The sequence below is a fragment of the Dermacentor albipictus genome, chromosome 3, assembly GCF_038994185.2.
Source record: "Dermacentor albipictus isolate Rhodes 1998 colony chromosome 3, USDA_Dalb.pri_finalv2, whole genome shotgun sequence".
In the NCBI taxonomy this organism is placed as follows: Eukaryota; Metazoa; Arthropoda; class Arachnida; order Ixodida; family Ixodidae; genus Dermacentor; species Dermacentor albipictus.
In genome coordinates this window covers 109420669-109443107 of record NC_091823.1, presented here as the reverse complement: position 1 = coordinate 109443107, position 22439 = coordinate 109420669, and the positions used below count along the sequence as shown (strand labels likewise).

The window sequence follows — 22439 nt, the reverse complement described above, 5'->3', positions numbered from 1 at the left end:
AATGTATTTGACGCCAACTTGGGTAACTAGGTGTGTGCCACTGAAGGAGGAGTAGGAGGGAGAACGAAAGGTGGAAGGCAGAAAGGTTAACCTGATTAAGTGTCCGATTGGTGATTCAGTGTGCCACTAGAAATGTGTCGCTCTACAATGACGAAAAATACCCCGTAAATTTATCCGATGTTGAGCGGAATCGAGCCTACATCACAAGAATCCCTCATGGACAGCAACCCACGCATTAGCGGGCTGCGCCACAAATGCACTGGATGCACTGTGCCGCTTTTAATGAACCTCTCGCCAACTTGGGTCACTAAGGGCCGATTTACGCTGGAGCCGCCCATCGCCGCAAGCCGCACCGCACGCTTGCGGTCGCACGAAAAATTGCGCGTATCCATCACTTGTGCACGAATTACCATTTACAGTGTGTGCACAGTGTATACCTTATACATTGTAAACGGAAATTTGTGCACAAGTGTTTGATACGTGCAATATTTCGCGCAATCGCGCGCGTGCGGTGCGGCTTGCGGCGATGGGCGGCTCGAGCGTAAATCGGCCTTAAGTGTGTGCCACTGAGTGTGCGGCAAGGGAGGGAACAATTCTCAGCGTTCGCCGGCACCGGCGCACTGCGCTTCTCGTTTTGGAGGCCACGCGCGGTCTTCCCGGCCGCAGCACTAGATGGCGCTGCGTGTCCAGAAGGCAGCGTGAGAGAAACGTCTGCTGTTTACTGCACGATGCGTTTCTAAGTGTTTGCACGCACCAGCGCGCCATTAATTTCGGAGGCCACGTGCAGGCTTCGCGGCAGTGTCGCCTGATGGCGCCAAGTATTTTTAGAGAAGCGCGAAAAAGGAGTCCCGCTTAATTGTACACTCCTCATACATAACTCGTTTTGACGTTGGCAATATGTTGTGTCCTATAGATTGGTTCAATGCTAACGCATTATATTCAAGAATTATACCGCAATTATTCAAGAAGCATTAGCTAGCGCCATTCAAGGGCATGGCGGATGATGTGTAACATCCTTTCGAGTGATAGCGACGCGTAGTAGGCGAACTTTCAGGAGCAGGCAGCTGACCAAAAAACCATCCAATGCGACCTGAATGCATCAAACCTGCCGAAGTCGAAACCCTTGCAACCTAATGCGATAGTCTTGCAATGCATTGACACAAACTCAAGTGTTCTGTCGACTACGCTGAGCCACTTCACGAGAAGCGCTACACGATTACTGCTCGAACAGCAGCGTGCGTTGAGAGGCTCATCTCTTTTTTTTTTTTGATATCGGGAGCAACAAGGGGGCAGGAAAATGGGGTGGTACATCGATTTTGCGGTACTTATCAACTGCGTAAGTATAAAAGGCCTCAAGATAGGATCGCGCACTGTAATTCTGTGGATAACTGGGAGGGGTAAGACGGACAGTTATTTTAAGGTTGTCACTCTGTGAGGCAGCTGAACTGAAGCTTATCTTCTTGTGAGGCCGATAAGAAACAGATATTGTGCTGTGAAACCACAAAAGATTTCGCAGCACGGAATCAACCACCTTTCTTTACGAAAGAAAAGAAATTCACTGATGATTACGATACTCCCTAATGCGAAATTTGAGTGGAACTATATGCGCGTTTTCATTTCGTGATATTTGGCTTGCGTGGACAATCTGGCTCGTGTGGCACGTTGCAAACGGAGCGAAGTGTTGCGCCACTGCCTCGCTAATCTGGAGATGACGACAGGCAGCGTGTAAGTGATGTGTGGACGCGATTCAAAGCAGCCGCTGCAGACGGAACTCCCAGACGAGGCGCGCTACTCAGGCGCCATCTCGTAGCCATCGTCGCCGCACTTCCGATTCTCACATTTTCGCCATATCCTCCTCCTCGCGTCTTTCATCCCCCGCTGCACTCGGCGTTCGCTCTTTCAACCTTCTCTGTGCTCGTTCACTTGGTTAAACGCCGACGCTCGCTGCTGGATGGTGCGCTGTTGCACTCTAGAAGGAAGGAGGAAGCGGCATTTTGGCAGTAGCCATTGAGTCTGCCCTCGCATAGATCGAAACAAGCAGTATGCACACACCCGGCACACCACCATCGCTGGCCTGGATTCCGCAGGCTGCATGTGAATCGTATAGTCGCGATAGACAGCTTTTTAGGTGCTTGGACGCTCAGAAACCTTTGCCGTTGTCTGTATGAAGTTGTCATTTGCTTTAATACGGCGCCAGGCACGAAATAATAATTGGCCCCCAGCTTAACGCGTCTGCACCAAAGCTTTAGCGCGGCTTGTCCCGCGATGTTGGGAACCGTATGCCGTTATCATCGGTTCGCGGCCTTCGGTTTGCTGCGGCGAGGCGCGCGCAAAAGCGATGCAGTCGTCGCCGCCGCCGCTTATCGCTGCTATCGCTTGTCGCAAGCGACCGGCAGCACACGCGTTGGAGAGCCGCGGATTCGTATGATCCATTCTGCATCCTACGGCGTCACGGCCCCGGCTATACGCGGCGCTTCGACAGGCTTCTAGAAATCACCGTCGGCAGCGCGGGAACGAGACGACGAAGACGACCACCAACTGCAGCACAACTGAAGCGAAGGCGTACCATAGCTGCGTGCGGCGTGTCGCGCTTCCAACGCGGAGTTTCACATTCGTTGTTTATTCAGGCGTCGTTTGATCGGCTCTGAGAGCTGCGGCGCTAGCAGTCACTGTCGCGCAGTGATTGCGTTTCAAGTTTGCTTGGTTCCGAGCACATGGAGACGGTGGGCGTTTACGCTGACGGCGGATAATCCAGCCAAGAGGACTCAGTGTATTCCCACCCGGAAGAGTGCTCGCAGAGGATCGACTCGAGTGTGTGTGTGTGGCTGTCGGCCAGCCTGTGGCTAGAAACGCGAGCATGAGGCACGTCGGAGTCGGGTGGATACCGCTGGTGTTCGGCGTTACGCTCGCTGGCGGAGCTCTGCTGACGTTCGTGTGGGCCATTGCGCGCGGCGATGTCACGCCTTATCTTCCCTTTGTCAGGTGAGTTGTCGAACCAGAAATTTGTGCGGGGTGAAAGAATAGGCGCGTTCGAGGGAAGTTTGATAGCAAGTCACCCTAACGCTGGTCGAGCGTTCTGACACGAGCGTGATGCTAACGCTCGCCCGGGAGGTTAGTGCGATTGTTGTCAATGGTCAGTGAGGCGCGTAAGAAAATGGCGCAAGCTTGTCGTGCGTCCAGTAAAAAACATTTGCTCGCAAGTTGCTGCTAAAATTGTACTGTTTACTTGGCATCTTAATGTTGCGTGAGGTAAACATGTTACAAAACAGCAGGGGTGTGTGAACATTCAATACTTTTGAATAACGAATCGAATACAAATGTGCGATGTCTTTTCTATATATTTGCACTTGACATAGTTGCATTTGTCCAGTGTACAGTTTATCTTGATTGCAGAATTGCGTGTTCAGAGTCATCGCAACGCATGGCTAATCTGTGCAGTGAGTGGGTGCCTTGTGGTGGAACTTGTATAAAAAGCTACGTTATTACGGCTGTCATCAAAGACTGGCACCACGGCCAACTTTTGAACTGCTTTGCACGTAGCAATGTTTACTTATAGTGGATATACGCAGACTCGTGCAAGTGGTCACGCTTCAGTATAGCGAAATTGGCAGCCCTTGCGACAAGTTTACCAGTCAGAACGGACGGCTGTAACGTCGTGATGGCTAAACAAAGAAGCAGATTCCATGGAAAATAAAGTGGTAAGTCAAAGTATACGGTGACGAGAAGAGCGCCAGGTTAGCTACGCTACGCTGGGTGAAGGAACAGTCAATATGGGAGAGAAGGAAACAACGGCGTTCAACACGAACACGAGCGCGCGCATGAACATCCTCACGCAGTAAAAAGTGCCAGTACAGACCCAGTCGTTCTCAAAGAGCACTATAGCGAGTTAATAGCCTCGCGGTTAGGATAACTTCAAGCCAATACATTGTCTTTCAGCTGTTGGTATCGTTCTACCAGCTGGTACTGTTGCAGCCAACGTGACGTGCCTCAAAATGTTAACCATGAGTACTTCGCAACTTCACTTGTTAGTTTTCACGGTATTTGTCTTAGCTTGTTTTGTTGTTTCTTCTCGAAGATCACTGTGCTTTTACAAGAACTGAAACGCATAAAATCATTTTAGGCATTTTGCTATTTTCGCAGAGTGTAAAGCGATCCATACGGTGTCGTAGTCACGTTTCACATGTGCGCGTTATCACGGTTTCATTCTTGCCTGGTGATGACGAAGTTCTTACGCTGCAGTGTGCATAGCGACGACAGATTGCCGCGTCCTCTACATGGCGCACAGTTCGCCTTGACAGCGTGTTTACAGTATATATGCTCTCCGCATTTCTCGTCTGCAAAATCTGTAACATCATTATGACCACAAGTAAGGACTCTTAACATTCATTGTTACAGCAGTAACACTGAAAATCCCGAAACGACTCTTGGAACGTACGTTTATGTTTATATTTTATTGACTTCCTTCATAGGCAGTTTTACAGCGTAATATATTTGACCTAAATGCTTTTGTGACCTCGTGGGAAGCAAGCAGCCCAGAATGTGGTTATGGTTGTTAAAGAAAACGTTGGATGAATTCCAGCAAAACCGCCTTTCCTCCTTGAAAAAGTCAGACGTCTCTGTACCTATATGGAGAGGATGGGTTGTAAGTTTCGTTCTTACGGGTGAGATACTGGCAGCTCACTAGAAATGCACTACGCCGCACATTTCCAGTGCGTATCTCTCTAATCTAGTGCAAGGCGCAGAGTTTTCTAGCAAAAAGGATTTGCTTTGATGATTACTGGATGTCGTCTATTCTGCAATAGTCTTCTAAAGTAATTCTTGTGAAAGTTTATAAACTTTTGTATATAATTGTACCGGCGATTACCGCGCAAATTCTGATGTCGACCACGGCTACAAAATTCTGTCGGTAAGAATATATATATATATATATATATATATATATATATATATATATATATATATATATATATATATTAACTTGAGAGTTGTCGCAGAAACACGCGGTACACGGTGCCTCATCCTGTCGTTCTTGCCTTCGTTCTGTTTCAACGCTGCTGTTTTCAAGTTGCTGCGCGTACGCCGTTCCAACATGGAGGAAGGAAAATAATACTATAGGAGGGTGCATTGCGTGACGAGATTGAAAACAAACGAGCCAGCCCAACACGTGATCGTTACGTCAGAGCGCGCGGTACGCTTTAGTTATGGTATCTTCGACTGGTCGCCTGTATGCCCCGAAGCAGAGTCGGGTAGATCGGTCGTTTCCCGAGCTCAAAGGTAGGGGATAAGCGCGCAAGCCGAACGTGCGACTCGATCTCGGAGGAGGAAATTGCTGATGCGAAACCACGTGACTACTGCCAACGTCCGATGTTCCGCCTATCCAAAGCTCCCGGCGCTGCCCGAAAAACCGGCGGACGTGCCGGTGGGACGAACGTTCGTCGAGACGCCAGCATGCAGTGGCCTAGGTTGCCAAGGTTACGGTGGGCCGTCGCCAACAGCAGCGACGCGGCCCTGCGATGACGTTTCAGTCTCGATGACTGCTCCGACGACGGGGCTCGGAGCGCCTCAGAGCGCTCCAAGATAGAGGAGAGTAATCGAGAAGAACCAGCCGAACGCAGGGCGCGCACCCTCTTTCAACCAGTCGAAGACAACGCCGCTCGCGAGAGCGCTCCAGAGTGCTCAGAAACGACCAGTCGAAGATGGCATTAGTGCTCCCGGTTCGTCCCTGCCGCGGTGTGGTCCGCGCTGTGCAGGCCGGAGAAGTGCGTGTAGATTAAAAGCTACCGGGAACCAAGCACTTTCGGCCAATATGCTGGGACTCTGAAGTCACGTGGTGGGTCGACCTTTCGAGAGCAAAGGCCGAGAGAATGGATTTACGGAGAGTTAGCTCGCCAAGGCTGGCTGCGCTGACGTAACGCTGCCTCCTGGTTTATTTCCTTCTTCCATGCGTCCCAAGCATTCACCATATTGAAGCATAGGCACGAAGCTGCATGACGTCATATTCATAAGGGGTGACGTTGACATTTCAACGAGTGAGTTATATTTATCCTTATTGCACTTCCCCAAACAGGCCTCGAGTCGTCATTTAATTATACAATGAGGGAAGGTAAGGCGTGCAAACACAGACAAAAGAGAAGAGAAACAGATAGCATAATCACCGATGAATTCTTTCACGATGAATCCATACCAACTATCTCAACTTTCTGTAGTTCTAAGCTTAGTTATATCATTCTCTCTGTCCCTATATAAATGATATGTTGAGGGGGAATAATAAACCTGGACTAGATTCAATAGAAATAAGACATATGTCTCTGGTGAGGTTTTTATATACCCTTCTGGCGCGATGTCTACATATGGAGATGCTCATTAGTAGTCTTGTTCAAAATAACGGCCGCAAGGCAGAGTGGGACGGTAGGCTCTGCACGCATGGCATTTTTTGCTAATGGAGAATAGTTTGACTGCGGGAAATAGTATCAAACACTTTTGTTTTATAGGAGATATTACTATGTTTAATGGGATGCTCAAAGTGTTTCTCTTTCTTTCTTTTCTTTTTTCATACTGCGGACCTAGATCACGTCCAAGCAGGGTGGTTAAATACAACAATAATACAATGCATGATTCAATCAGAGTGGTAAGACACAACAGTAGTACAATGAATCAATCAACTGAAACAGGCAACAATGAGTTATTCCAGTCTGTTATAGTTCGGGGAAAAAAAGAATACTCGAATACATCCGTCCGTGCAAAATAAGGTGTTAGTGAATTCGGATGATGGTGTCGATAAGCCTAAACGTTGTACAGGACAGATACGATGCAGGATGAATTGATGAGTCTCCATTAAAAAGCATGGAAACAAATCAAATTCTTAAGTGTTGCCTTCGCTGCTCAAGGACTTCGATGTCATTATCACGCATTATTTGTGATGGGGAATCATAGCGAGAGAATTTCGAATATATGAATCGCATGGCTTTTTTCTGTACCCTTTCGAGACATTTAATATTTTGTTTAGTAAACGGGTCCCAAACAACACGTGCATATTCAAGTTTTGGTCTAATTATAATGAATAATAAGCAAGCAGTTTTACGTTAGGTGGGAAATTTCTAAGTTTATGTCACAAAAAATATCATTTGCGCAAGGCTGAAGAACAGATACTATCAATGTGTAAATTCCATGATAAGTTGTTAGTAATTGTGACGCCCGAATACTTATATTTTGTTTGTTCCTGCAAAGGTAACGAACCTAACGTGTAACTAAAGGTTAGTGGAGCTTTCTGACGGGTGAAGCGAAGAAAGACCGTCTTTTCAGCGTTAAGCCGCATTCCCCACGTTTTGCACCAGTCAATCATGCCAGCTAGAGAAGCATTTAAATCAGTTTGATCATTGATCGAAGTGATTTCTCTAAAAAGAACACAGTCGTCCGCAAACAACCTCATTTGAACGCTGGGATGTATTGAAGTAGTAATATCATTTATATAGAGTAAAAAGAGCAGTGGCCCTAGGACACTTCCTTGAGGAACTCCTGAGGTGACCGGAAGACAGCCATACTGTTGCTTATTAATTTCCACGAACTGGCGGCGATTTGTTAGGTAGTTTATTATCCATGCGATTAATATTTCAGGGAGCTCAAGATGTCTAAGTTTTAGTATTAATTTGTCATGTGGAACTGTATCAAAGGCTTTGCTAAAATCAAGAAATAGAGCATCAATTTGACCATTTTTATCGAGGCATTAGGCGAGTGAATGAATTACGGTGACAAGCTGTGTAACTGTTGAATAGCCTTTTCTAAATCCGTGTTGAAAATTAGACAGTATTGAATGTTTATCTGGAAATTCGTTAATCTGATTGGCAACAATATGTTCAGTTAGTTACAACATGAGGATGTCAATGATATTGGCCGGTAATTTTCTAACAATGAACAGTCACCCTGCGCCCTTATCGGTGTTGCTAACAAGTGTTGTTCTTTATGTGAACAAGTTCAACTCACAAGTATCTAGCATAGCTACCTCTAACAAATATTCAGTTTGCTTTTCCTGATAGAGCGAATCATTTATGAGAACAATAGTTGTGGTAAGATGCCGGAAATGGCTGAAGTATTTACGCCGATGGCTAACATTTTTTTTCTATGACGACTGCGCCACCTTGCCACAAAATTCTACAGATATGAAATACTTCACGATGGTGACAAATTTTTTTAGTGCGAGGACTTGTACACGCCTCCGAGTGCGCGTTGCCAGAAAATAAAAACTCAGTGGATCCCTTTGATGGAAACATTTCAGCCGCACAGCACGCTATCTTGCGCTGCATTGGTCTTTGCAAATCGATGGTCATCGGAGATAGCAGTACTATATGTATTTAACGTTTTTTTTTTCGACGCTGGGATAGGCCGTAGAGGCGGAGGGGGACGGAGCTTCAAACAATAAACCTGACCGTAACTTGGTCACATTAACGTTAAAGTTTGTGGTTTGTTGCATCTCACATGTCCCAGCCCGAAAAGATTGTGCGACTGCCAGGAACTGATTACAGAATGTTGTTCACGAGACCAGTCAGCTCTGCACGTGACGCATGCAACGTGTTTCCCGTCCAAGGAGGCAGGTGTCGATTGTTCTCTGCGATACGAGGACACTGCTAGGTGCGACGAACCTGGATCAACTACGCCGTCAGCACGCGGTTTCCAGCTCGGAGTGATAGGGCTAAACAACAAGCGATCTGAGTCATGCCTGCGTCATAACCCTTGGTTATTTTTCAGATAAGCAACCACTTACCGATTCTTGGTCGGCATACCAGCGGAGAACACGAAAGAGAAGTCGATTAGGATAGCAATAGGGGCTTGTTGGTACGGCATATCTTATTTTGTTATAGCGCAAGCTTGACACGGACAACAGAAGGCACATCTGACACACAAGCGCTGTGTGTGTCAGATGTGCCTTCTGTTGTCCGTGTCAAGCTTGCGCTATAACAAAATAAGATACGAAAGAGAAGGATACAAGTGACAGTGAAAATCGCAAGCGGGATGGTGCATGTCTTATACGGGATACATACAGGGTGTTTTGGCGAACACTTTCAAAAATCTTTAGGTGTTGCCTGTGACATATATCACAATTCTAGTGCGTGAGCTGGTCTACTCGAAGCGGCGGACAATACTTGCACAAAGAATTGAGATCCACAATCGACTAATTAATTGAAAATTCAGTAATAAATTTTAACTAATTACATTATTGCCCATATTGCAGTTTACAAAATCTAGCCGTGGAGTTCGCAAGGCGGATCCACTTGGAACGAATATTCAAGATGACACCAGTTTCGAGATATAAATTCCCGAACTTTCTGGAGAAATGTATCGGCGTTCCAGTTAATTTGTTAACGAAACGACGTTTCATGCACTGAAGCACACAAGTAACTGGAACGAAAGCCAATGCATTTCTCCTGAAACGACTCTGACGGTCCGATCGTGTGTTTTAGGGCAACGCGAGTGTATGCGTAAGGCTTTCAAGAGCAGCGTGTGGAAAATGCGTATGCATCTTAGTGATGCCCGCACAGATGCAAGGTGTGCGAGGCGGACCTTACTTGAAACTTAGGCTACGATAGCACGCATCTTTCTCTCGTTCCAAAGCCAGCTTTTTTGTGTAACAGTCGGCCCGTGCGCCTCGTGTCACTTCCTCTTCTTTCGTTGTGACACCTCGCGCTTTGACGTGCCGTGTTACACTGCAATATATCCCGGACCGGCCTACTTTTCTCAGTGATTTTCTCGCCGCAGCCTATAGGCTACTTAGAAACTGCGACGCTGTACCGACTTCGGCATCGTCCAATTTAATCATGTTTTAACATTTCTTCGTCGGAGTAGAAATGCCACCGTCGTTTTCACATACACCGCGTGACACAGCCACAATCGCCTACACTGTATAACACGTAGTCGTTCACGAACGTCACGGTCCCGTGTTTCTCTCGCTTACGCTCGTCCGCTAGCTATTTAGAACCCAGCTATTCCCATGTCGTATGCTCGCGTTGAACGGCTGGCGTGGAATTCATGCCACTGTCGCCTACGACCGTCCTTAACGTGATCTTACTGTCATGCCACGCGGTCTCAGAGGCCATGCATGCGCTTGCGTGCGTCTTATCGAATGCGAACGCCAAGCGGCGTTTAGTAAAATGAACGTGTTCTTAATTTATTGCAGTGAAGCCGGGACGGACCCTCCGCAGAGTGGTTTCTTCTCGCTTTGCCTCTTCGTTTCGGCCACATTTGGTGAGCAGACAAGTGTCACTTTTGCATGAAGCAAGTACTTACCAAGGCACCTCAAAATTCGAGTACTGTTAAAGTTCTTTTCGTTTTTTACTGCTATCTACTCATAAAAGCGATCTAAAAGTACCCGAATGCTCCAGTGCAACGCTTATCTTCATCTGTGTATACCTCAGGGCTGCAGTGCGTCCTGGTTCGCTACCAAACCGTCCGTTCCTTCAACGCCAGTGTCAGTAAGAAGCTGGATGCCATGAACGGCGCCGCCGCCATCGTTGCGCTCGTTGCTTTCTTGGGAATGGCCACTGTGGCGTCATTTCCGGTAAGTACTACGTGTCTAACGTTGCAACACTCGTGTGCCGCAGTTTAAGACAAGCTTCAGGACGCATCGAGTTCAGGGTCGCGTGTATAATACAAGTTTTCTAGCTGAGTCTTTGTTGCATCATTTTACTGCTTGCGAGTTTACTGCAGGCTAATGGAAAATAAGTAGTGCGCAAAACTTCTACAGAGATAGTGCGGCAAGCTTTATCCCTGGCAGGCTTTAGCCTTGTGATTACGAGAGTGCCACACTGAACGTCAGTTATGCTGTTTTGTGCTGCAGCGAAAGCAGTACGATTGGTTAGCGAAAGAAAGGCAGAGGTGGTGTCGCATTATTGAGACGTTGCAATGGAAGAGTCAGTGTCGAAGAAGCAGAAAATGTCTGGCAGATGCAGTGACGCTCATAACAAGAAGCTTAGCCAATCGCGCACAAGAAAAAAATAAGACAAAAGGACGTTGGGATCTTTGAAGGAGTACGTAAGGGAATGACTGTTTGCTTCATATGGTGGAATGCTTTCGGTCCCCGGCCATGCCAAGATCAGTACGCCAATTCTAATATGATAACAGAAGTTAAGCAGCGTTTTTACCTGCTCCATATTTTGGGGGTTGATCCCATGGGAGCAACGAATTCTGAGGACGCCATTTCTGCCAGGGAATAGTTCAGGTACCGGCCTTAAGTGGGGATGTTCCGGTGCCTACAGCAGGGAAATGGCCCCTCCCCCACCTAAGCTGCCTTTAACAGAAGCTGTTTTTTATTCGTCGAATACTTTACCAAATCTCACTGTAACGTGCAACAAGCACAGTCGAATAGCTGCAACATTGCGTATTGAGGGCTGAACTACAAATTTTAAGTTTTATGCTATAACAATCAAGCGATGTTTGAGGCGAAGTAATGAAGTAAAACATCTTGTGATGTCGGAATGAAGTAGGAAAGTAAGTATGTAAGTGTGAAGTCATTGTGGCGTCACGACCCTGTATAATACTTTCGCAGATTTGAGTATTTCCGCAAGGGAGAATATCACAAAAGGTGCCAGGTTGAGCCGTTATTCATTTTCTGACAGTAACGTAATATTTTTCAGCAATAGAGAACCAACGTTTTGAAAACTTTTGAAATCGCGGATATCTGGCAGATGCAATTTTAAGGTGCTTCGCTACCTGTCTTTCGTATTTTTGTACTATCTGACATACGAAATATTCCTCACGCTAACACATGAATATATATGTAATTGCACAAGTGCGACTTGCCAGGCCAGCTTGACCATTGAATACTGTTCACTTTGACGTTCACTGTTCATATTTATGTAGAGTGCTTCCGGGCGCAAAATTATCATCTTGTGCATATACAACCGTTTGCAGGTGGCAGACATTCCGACGGTTCATTCAGTCGCCGCAAACGTCCTTTTCTTCGGGATGTTCGCTTACCAAGTAAGAGCTTGTTATTTGCTTCCTGGGCTTGCTCTGCAGCTGTAAGAGAAAACTCCCGACATTGGTGGTCTGTGTGTACGCGCGCGGCATGTGTGTATGTGTATCTCTCTATAACTGCGACGGCGACATGCCAGGTGGATCTAGCTTTTCCTTCTTTCTTTCTTATTCTTATTCTTTTTTTCTCATTCTTATTCTTTCTTTATTATTCTTAATCATTCTTATTGACAAGGTACGCACTATTGGTGTGGTCCTATAGCCAAAGGCTAGTACGGCTACTAATTACAAAAGACGTTTTAAAAATTGTCAATACACTACATTCCGGCTTTCTTATCATCCACCACTCACAGCGGCCTAATCCCGGTGATAATATAGGGAAAAAAACCACTTGGACCACAAAAAAACTGCGTGCGAAAAGATTATTCGATGATTGATTGATTGATTGGTTGGTTGGTTGATTGGATGACGTGTTTTAATTGTACAATGGCCAGTTTCGGCCAAGGAACGCCAAGAAAAAGGAGAAACATCGAAGTAGAATGTTTGCATTGTCTCATCATTGACGTAACGAATTTTGATGTTTGTTAATCCACGATGTGACTATCACATTTCACAGCATGTCATTTTCTTCCTAGGTAATGCAAACAGTCATCACGTACTGGATGTACCCAAATTTCAATGGGCAGGTCATCGTCATCGTGCGGATAATAATCAGCTGCTTCTCCGGACTCTCTGTTGTCATAAGTACGTAAATATTGTGTGTAGCATTTGTTTTTAACCTTCTTAAATAAGTTAACATTCCGCGCAAGGGCACTCAGTAGCCCGACCTTCTATCTTAAAGATTGTAATTGGCCATTCTTGTAGGTTTAAAAAGAAAGCGTGCTTATGTCAGTAATGTTTGGATAATCAATACAGCGACGCAAACTCTGCCTGCACCTTGTCATTCCAGCGAAGGTCCTAACTTTTGTCCCTCCTTTACTTCGCCATTAAAAATTCGCAAATCTAACTTCGACTTCATGTGAAGGAGGCTATAAGCGGTAAGCCTTCCTCCTTCAGCAATGCCTCACAATAGGCAGAAGCAAACTTCTGACTGAAGCCCATGCATGATCAAATCGTCGAAGAACCTTAATCCTTCGCAACCCCTCGTGTAGCTGTAGATGGCGAGCGTAATTAAGTCGGCTTAAGCGTGAAGGCAAAAATAGTTGTCCAGCGTTCTTTTCTGCAATTGTTACTACTGACGGCGCAAGCAGCTTTCGCGACAAGAATGGCATGCACAAGTTTTTTTTTTTATTCCGAAGCTCTTCTGCATTATACCGGGCTCTCACTTTTTAATGTGCCATCACCATCATACATAACTTTAACACGGCTTAAGCCACCTTTTATTTCTCCTGCGGGGGCAGCTTCAGCAGAATTGCTTGTCTGTCTAGTTTGAAACGGCGTTAAAGTCTCGAAGTCGAGCAGCAATGACGCTGATTTCTTGCGTGGAATCATAATTGGCGCCACGGTGTGGAAAGTCTAAACGTTTCCCGACTCGAAAATATGTGACATTTAAGACACGTGGCACCCCACAGGACTGAACATTTGTCGCAGACGTGTAGTTCTCAAAGTGCTCATTTTTATTTTTTCAGTGGGCGTGCTTGGATCTGTGGGCAGGTCAACGTGGAGGGAACAGAACTACGACCACCCGATCCGGCAGAAAGTTCCGTCGGACGAGGTACAACGTGCTGTAATTTTTTCTGTTGTGTCATCGTCATTTTACTTAGCAAGAGAAAATGTCTCGCTGTGCACCAGGTGCCACCACCATGTAACTGTTTTCAGCGTCGTGGACATAGTGCACAGCGTGTCAACGTGCACCTCGATGCAAGATACCGCCAAGATTCGCAAAAGGGCCGATTCGAAGCTTTTTACTTATATAGTAGGTTGTGTCGGTTGATAAATCCATGCATGCAGAAAATCTGCGGTTGAGTATTCCAAGAGACATCGCAATCCGTTCGTGGATTGTGAAGAGGCAGTGGTGTGCGAGTTACCGCTCTCCTGTGGTAAGGAGTACTTAGGACTGACAGGACGATGCGTTAATGATCGCTTAAGAGAGAATACTTTAAATGGGAAGAATAACCGTGATGGTCACCTGTATCTTCACTGTCATGAATGCGGGTGCGCGCCTTTCTTTAGTGATTGTCAGGCGCGTAGCCAGGATTTCTTTTCAGGGGAGGGGGGGGGGGGCTAGGAACGAGGGTGGATACGGTTTTATCATTCTCCGTTTCCCATACTTGGTGCATAATAACACAACCATTACCTTGCGTAGGCCCTTGGTCTGCCTGAAGGCGTGCACCGTCCTGGCCGGGCGTTCGAAGGATATGCGCCTTTGTTCATAGGCGACGTGATAGGCATAACAGGGAGCAGGGCACCGGCCAGAGAAATTTCTGGAGGTGGTGGTGGGAAGGGGGGGGGGAGTGGGGGGGGCGTCTGAAGCCTATAGTCAGCCCCCCTCTGGCTTCGCCACTGGTGATTGTGTGGTTCTGGCCATGGCACAGAGATAAAATTGCGCGCGAAATTATTGAGGCGCAAGCTATCAATCGGATCGAGTGATCAATTAAAGCTATCTAAGCACTCAGTCTGTCGACCTACTAGATAAAGAAACTGCCTTCTTGGAAAGCTCACTGTGACATAATGAGCAGGGGCGCTATAACGTAACGATATTCCAAACTTTTCTATTCCAATTCTGTGATCAGCCCTCCACGGTTGGTCAAAAAAAATTTCGGGCCACCCCCCCTTCACCTGCCTGTCACTGGACGTCACGAAAACCACGAAAACGCCCCATCTGATATGATATGTGTACACTGATTACGCATGATTAGACCAAGCGCATAACAGGGAGCAGGGAGCCAGAGAAATTTCGGGAGGTGGTTGGGGGGGGAGGGTGCTGAAGCCTATAGTCAGCCCCCCTCTGGCTTCGCCACTGGTGATTGTGTGGTTCTGGCCATGGCGACTGATTCGGCGCCGCTTTTTCGCCATTAGCCCTCTGCTATTGGTGAAAAGGTTTCGGGCTGCGCTAACTTCGCCTGTTTGTCGCAGGACGCCACGAAACCACGAAAACTCACCGCGTCAAAGTCAGGCGTACGTGTTAAAGATGCAGTAATATGCCGAACAAAACAACGTTTTCTGAATAGCCGGAGACTACCCCGTTCCGAAAGGAACAGAAGATAGCTTGCCCGGTGATCGCTCTTGCACTGGCTACTCGGGGCTGCCGAGGAGCATGGATTGATTTGCGCATAACAGAACTTTTTGGGTGGCAGTATAACATCGTCAAGCCCGTTAGGCACGTACACGACGTCGATCTACCAACTCTTCTTTGGTGAGGATCCGATTTAGCGGCATTTCTAACCGTCCGGTGCACGCCGCTGCGATTTTTGGCCAGCGAAGTAAGGGGAAGTGGACCAATCGCGGACCCCGGCTCCTAAACCCGGCAAACCTCTGACCATCGAGAACATGCGCCCCATCTCGCTCACGTCCTGTGTGGGCAAGGTCATGGAACGCATGGTTCTCAGAAGACTTCAAGCACACCTGGACGAGACAAATCAGATGCCGGCGACCATGTATGGATTCCGCCAGCACCTGAGCACCCAAGACGTCTTGATCCAATTACACGAATTGGTGATTAAAAGAGCAACGAGGCACGCGCCCCGGGGTATACTGGCTTTGGACCTCAAAGGGGCCTTCGACAACGTGTCCCACGCCAGCGTGCTCGAGAGCCTGCGCAAGACGGGGTGTGGCCGCAAGACCTACGGCTATATCAAAGATTTCCTAACCAATAGAACAGCAACTATCCGGATAGGAAATGAACGGTCAGAGCCTGTGGAGCTCGGAGACAGGGGTACCCCACAGGGGTCTGTCCTGTCGCCTCTGCTTTTCAACCTAGCATTCCTGCCCCTGCCCGAACTACTCAATCAGATCGAGGGCGTGAACCACGCGTTCTATGCCGACGATATAACGGTGTGGACGAACCACGCGGGTTCCGATGCCTGGGCGGAGGAAGCCCTGCAGAGAGCGGCAACGACCGTCCACGAGTATGCCAGGACCTGTGGCCTGAGCTGCGCTCCACAGAAATCGGAGCTGCTCATGGTACAGCCCGGAAGACCACAGAAAGAGCCGCCGCCAAACATAATCATCACCATCGACGGCACAGAGATCAAACCAACGCAGCAGATCCGGATACTGGGCCTGCTGTTGCGCAGCGACGGCAAGGCGCACGCAGCCGTCAACAAAATCAAGACCACATCCGAGCAAGTCCTCAGCATGATCCGTAGAGTCACCAACCGGAACAGAGGAATCAAAGAAGACGCACTGCGCCTGGTGCAGGCATTCGTCGTGTCACGCGTAACGTACTCCGCCCCGTACCTCCAGCTTGCGAAGGTGAACCGCGAAACGCTGAACACGACGATAAGGAAAGCAGTAAAACTCGCCATGGGCATCCCAGTCTACTCGTCAACGCAGAAGCTGCTGGAAATGGGTGCCCACAACACGGTGGAAGAGCTGGTGGAAGCACACCTATCCCACCAGAGGATAAGGCTGAGCCGGACAGAGCACGGTCGGGCCGTCCTACGCAAGATAGGATGGCAAATTGAACAGCTACCGACAACGGAGCCGCTCCCCACAACGTGGAGAGACGTTATTAAGACCAAGCCCCTCCCCCGGAACATGCAGCCGGGGAGGAACAACGAGAGACGCTCTGCGCGGGCCAAGGCACTGGCTCGACAGCTGGAAGAGGACCCCGAGGTCCTCTACGCGGACGCCCCACTTCCCAAGCACGGAACCAGAGCAACGGCGGTCGTCACCACCATCGATAAACTTGTCACAGGCGCGTCGATACGGACGACGAATACAGCCGAAGCAGAAGAAGTGGCCGTGGCCCTCGCACTCGCACAACCGGGAGTGAGGACCGTTGTCACAGACTCCCAGACCGCCTACGCAAGCTACCGCAAGGGGAACATCTCTTCCGTGGCACTAGCGATCCTCAACAAATGCAAATCACCGGGGCGGGCCGTTGAGCTCGTGTGGGTCCCGGCTCACTCGCAAGTGGAAGGCAACGCACTCGCCGACCACTATGCCCGAGAACTATCGATCCGGGCCGAGGACGAGCCAGGGCTACCGCACCCCGTGACAAGCTACAAAGAAATCACGCAAATGTACAGAAGCGGCAGATGTAGGCTTCCCCGTCCGCATCCGCAACTCAACCGAATTCAGCAAACGATAGTGCGACGCACGCAAGCGGGGTCGCTAGCGCATCCAGTGCTCTTGCATAAGATGTTCCCAACAGAGCATGACACTTCATGCCCTTTTTGCAGACGGTCAAAAGGCACTCTAGCACACATCCTTGCAGAGTGCACTAAGCTCAAGAACCCCCCACCATCCCTACCCCCCACCCTCCCCAGCCCCAACCCCCCCGAGCGATGGGAGACCTTGTTGTCCAGCCCCGACCTACCGACCCAGCTCGCGCTGGCGGCTAGGGGCCAGAAACTGCTGGACACATATGGGACCTGAGAAGAAGGTTCCACCCCATCTGGTGCCAGCGCGCACCAACCGTCACTAAGGGCTCAGCACAAAAGTTGATTCTCTCTCTCTCCCGGCTCCACCCTCATTATCCGGTTACCTTTTTCACTGTGCTGGCTCGACCCCATCGAAACCTTCTCCGCGTGAGCTTGCTCCTCGCCTCTTGTCGGTCAATTAGACAAGAAAGAGCACTCAATGTAGGCGATGCTGTAGGCGAAACTAAAGTGACCTCCTGTAATCGAAGAGCGCGTTTCATCGTGCTTTTTAAACAACGCTGTTGGTTACCGCCCGATGCTTGCATAGGTGGTTACGTAAATTTGACGTCGGGAGACTGTAATAAAAGAGCAAATTCGAATAGTTTTACGTTATAGGGCTCCAGGTTTGACGCTACTGTACATAGTGTATAAGGGTGTTTTTGTCCTGGGAATAAATTGTTGAAGTTAGCTCACTGTGTTGTCATCAGTGAGCTGACGTCATCCTTCTGTCCTTATCCGCATACGCTAGAAATGTTATTCAAGTTAAAGTACTAACATGCAGCGTTGTATAGACTCTCATTTTTGCGTTGGCTCCTGTGACTGACTGGCGTATTGTATTGAGTGTATTATTAGTGCCCTAAGGGCAGTTGCCTAGATGACAAACTTGAAGGCATTCATATGTTAATGAACCCTCATTTTTTTTAGAAAAAGCTTGAATGTGACACCTTGTTTGAGGCATTATTATCGTATTTCAGTGGTAAATCCAGGCAATATCGAAATCTAGCGTCGCGGCAGCGCAGAAAAGGCAGCGGTGCTATCATATCAGACCGAAACGCCCCGAGAGAAGCGCGACGAAGCTGGAAACCGAACGGCTCGGCCAGTCGCGGCAGGTATACGTGTAAACGTCACGCTCTGCCTGGCAAGCATGTGCGGCTGTGTGTGTCGGTTCACGATTTGCCGCGGCATGCCGTCATTCAAACTTCGCCTCACATTTCCTTTACGGGGCGCGTTGCCGTCTGACGCGCAGCGGGACGCGCTCGGTCTCCATATTGCCTCGAATCAGCTTTGGAACTTGATGGCGAACATTTCGTATTAGTTGTGATTTCGTAGGTCTTTGAAAGATGGGTGTGCATGAAAATATCAATGGCTCAGAATTTGGCATTTAGACAACCCTCCCCAAGGCACTAATAAAACGTTGATGTAATGAATCTGTTAATTAGTCTTCTGAACCTCACGTTTTCAGCGGCAAAGTACGTCCGCCTCGCCTAAGAACTCGTCTGCAAAAAAGGCCGTGTTCGCTGCGCTTCTTAATTTTTATGAACAGTATGTATTAAAACTAAAAAAAAATGCATGCCGCAACTTCTTTAGTAGATGTCCAAATATGCGTAAGCATTGTGCAACTCGCTCACCTCCACGCAGCCCCGTACCATTATGAGTGTTATGGGACTTGATCATAGCAGTATAAACCCTTATCAACCCTCACCGGTCGTTCGCTTCTCATGTTCGATAGCGAACATGATAAGGCAGGTTTAATTAAGATAGAGTTCACTGCGGCACCCTAACCCACGACTATTGGTGTTAATTAATAAAAATTAACACCAATAATATAAAAATTAAAAAAAATTATCCACGATAATTACCATAGAGTTAATTAAAGCGCTCGAACACTGTACCTTTGGGGGAGTCGAACCTACGACCTTTGGTGTTATTAATTTGTCGACGCTGTTGCAAAACAACCACTACATTTGCTGGGGGAGGTATGTAATGCTTTATTGATGGTTCGGATGCTTGCTTTGGGCGTGTTTATGAAACGTATGTTGTTAAAGAACACATTGTTGCGCCAAAAAAGGAAAATAAAGACTTGAGAAGGAAGAGTATGAAACGACAGATTGAGCGCGTGTGTTGTATGTGTGATGAAACGACAGATTCTGTGTGTTGTATGTGTGATTTCAATGAATGTGTGCCCCGTTCGCTTGAATTTGCAGAGCACTTGTAGCCTCTGCCTGACGTTGGTATGCGTCATTGCATTTTTTGCTTGCTCACTCGGGTTTGTCAAAATGTTACGCTTTAAAAAAACAGCCTGCATATCAAGAAAAGGTCTTACGTATATGCACACTCAGCAGCTAGCTTTCGCGCTGACTAGGGTAATTAGCTAGTTCAGTCCAGTGTGTGTTTCATTCCGACCCTCTATCATTCTTCAGAGGCGTTAAACTTGACTGGACGGATACATGGGGTTTCTTTCAGAAAGGCCAACAAGTTACGCGCCACTGTGCCTGATTATTACCAAACTTTCTTTGACCACAGCGGCCTTCTCACTACATAGCCCCAAAGGTCATTTTCCATCCGCGTCATTTTTTTTTTTTCCACATGCGGTTGCTTTTCTTCCGACAGGGCTTCGGTCTGCTCGTCGGCGCGGCCGCCTTCGAGTGGATCCTCGGTCTGTGCTTGGTCCTCTTCTTTTTCACCTTCGTCCGGGAGTTCCACAAGGTGACGCTCGAGATCAAGGCCGACCTGCTGGTCGACCATCTGGACGACGAGCCGATATTCCGCAAGTCGCCCTACATGTCCGAGACGACGTACCTCCGGGCCCACGAGACGTGACGCTTGTCCGCTGTAGCAAACGCGGTTTAGAGGGTGGCGCTCTCGAACGGTTCGCTGACCATCTTTCTGAAGACCGATGAAACACATGGATGTGCCATAATTTCCCATATACTATCTCCCAGGCCACTGACCGTCCGGTGGGCTGGGAACAGCAGTAGTAGCGCCATGCAGTAGCAACCACATGGTGCGTATTTCCGGCGTGTTTTCGACGCCGTGTGGCCGCGCTTATTTCGCTCACGGGATGCATTCGCTGTATTGAGAGCTTGAAAGGCGTTGCGTGAGATAACTTAAAGGCGGCATGAAATTTCCACGGGGCGCATTTCTGCCGCGAATGCATGCATCGTCAGGACTGCGCGTCGTGGAATACAGCCGTGGCGAATGTGCGCCAAAAATACGCCGGAAATACGTTTCATGTGTTTGACGCTCCGTGTAGCACATTTACGGAGGACCAACTGTGGGCAAATTAGGAAAGCTTCGGCCCGGTGACAAAGTTTTGAGAAGGCAACTTCTCATCGCCAGAACAGCAATTGCTTTCCTTGGCTGGATTCGTAACAGCTTCCTTTCCACACAAGGACGGCTGACCAAAGGAAGCAGCAATAAGTTAATGAGTGCTATCTCTACTGAAGGTATTGTTGGCCTATTGTCATTGCTGTGTCAGCCAAAACCGGCGGCCTAAGCTTGCGCTAGCTGCGGTCGTCGCTGAATTGCACGTGTACCACCATTTATTCTCATCAGCATGTGTCCAAATGAAGTGCGTCACGGACCCCGAAAATACGCTGGAAATACGTTTAAATATGGCTGTCGGTTGGGCCTCCTTGGCATCTCGAACACGCCTAGGAATCTAATGGGTAGACCTACGTCTCTTCCAGTGCGCAGTTTTCAGATGGCTAAGAAGAACCGCACGATGCTACCGAGCAAAAACTGTGACAATGAAAACGGTGCACTGGGAATATTGTAGGTATGCGATAAATTAAAGACGCACCGAGATGGGGGCTCCATAAACGCTAACGAATGCATGCGTGATAAAAACATCCGCGGGTTGGCGTGTCATCGCGCCTATGTGGGTCTGTCGGGGCCACACCAATATTATACTGTGCAAGTTCGCACCGGTGTTTAGATGAATGTTTCAGTTGAGTTTTTTTTTTTTACATTCTCCATACGCTCATTCGTGCTCTAAGTCGAACGCATCCCTGAGACAATCTGGGTTAGTAAAACTCGGGCATTAACTTTCCTCTCATACACCTAATTTAATCGAAAGCGTTGACGTACCAGCAAGCGTTCGTAGCTATTTTGGACAAGGGGCTTATAAAGAAGTTTGTTTTTGGATCTGGAGCTTGGGGGCTGTGTTCTGCCGGGTGATACCAACTCCCTTCTCTTTAGTAAAAATGCGTGTTCGGTGGGTGGGTTGCGTTATTGTTTAACGTGAGCGAAAAACTGTAGTGACGAGTTCTGAAAAACCCGACAACAAAATCGTGCCGTTAAAGGCGAGTAGTTTGCTTACAAACTACAAGATAAGCTGAACCAGCGTATGGCTCGAATGGCTTACAATGCACTTCTCAAAATTATTCTCTCACAATAGGATTATGAAAAAATTGATTGAAACTAAGTGCATTCATAAGTCTGAACATCGCAAATTTTATGACTTTGTTGAGAGAACAGGCGAGTTATGATTTTTGTGTAGTAAATGCTATAAAACATCATACTGATACCGTCGATGATGACATTGGATTTTGTTGGCTGGGCTCTCTTTTCACTTAAGCTCGCATGTGAAGTCTTTTTTTTTTCAAGTGTAGATAGACTTGCAGTAACTAAACAAGTGATTACTCTTATGAAACCACTTGTGAACGTGTTTTTCGAAATACACATTTGCACGCGTGACGACTGTTTGTTTCTTCAGAGCCTTTATCTTTTGTAAATTAGAAGACGAGATCGCAATTCTGTTTATTTTTATGTATTTGTTGCATTAAATATGTGCAATTTCAATTTTGATAGTGACTGCTTCAATGGACTGTGGACACGACTTTTTTAGGCTTGTGGCGCAGCTCGGAAAGAGCAAAAAGGAAGGTGGAAGGGGTAACGAAAAGGAACGGAGAACAGAGTGAGCGCTAACTTCGCTCACTCTGTTGTCTGTTCCTTTTCATTATCCCTTCCACCTTCATTGTTGCTCTTTCTGGGCTGCACTACAATCCTAAAGAAGTCGGGACATACAAACTCGCCCAAACTACCACGCTTTGGGCTGTGGACACTATTGCAGGACGCACTAGCAGACATTGCAGGCTTGTTATGAGTCCTGCTGTATGATAATGCTTTATCGAATCTTCACAAATGAGACGTCTTTCATTTCATGAT

At 47.7% G+C, this 22439-nt stretch overlaps 1 protein-coding gene across 1 annotated transcript; it reads left to right on the top strand.

Annotated features, from left to right (window-relative positions):
- The first annotated feature begins 1928 nt into the window (after positions 1 to 1928).
- LOC135907552 (DNA damage-regulated autophagy modulator protein 1-like) lies at positions 1929 to 22073 on the top strand. Its single transcript, XM_065439233.2, has 7 exons — positions 1929 to 2982; positions 10169 to 10236; positions 10407 to 10549; positions 11902 to 11970; positions 12600 to 12708; positions 13593 to 13678; positions 19881 to 22073. Exons 1-7 carry the CDS (start codon positions 2858 to 2860, stop codon positions 20088 to 20090), a joined length of 810 nt encoding a protein of 269 aa, XP_065295305.1. The 5' UTR covers positions 1929 to 2857; the 3' UTR covers positions 20091 to 22073.
- Positions 22074 to 22439: the final 366 nt, after the last annotated feature.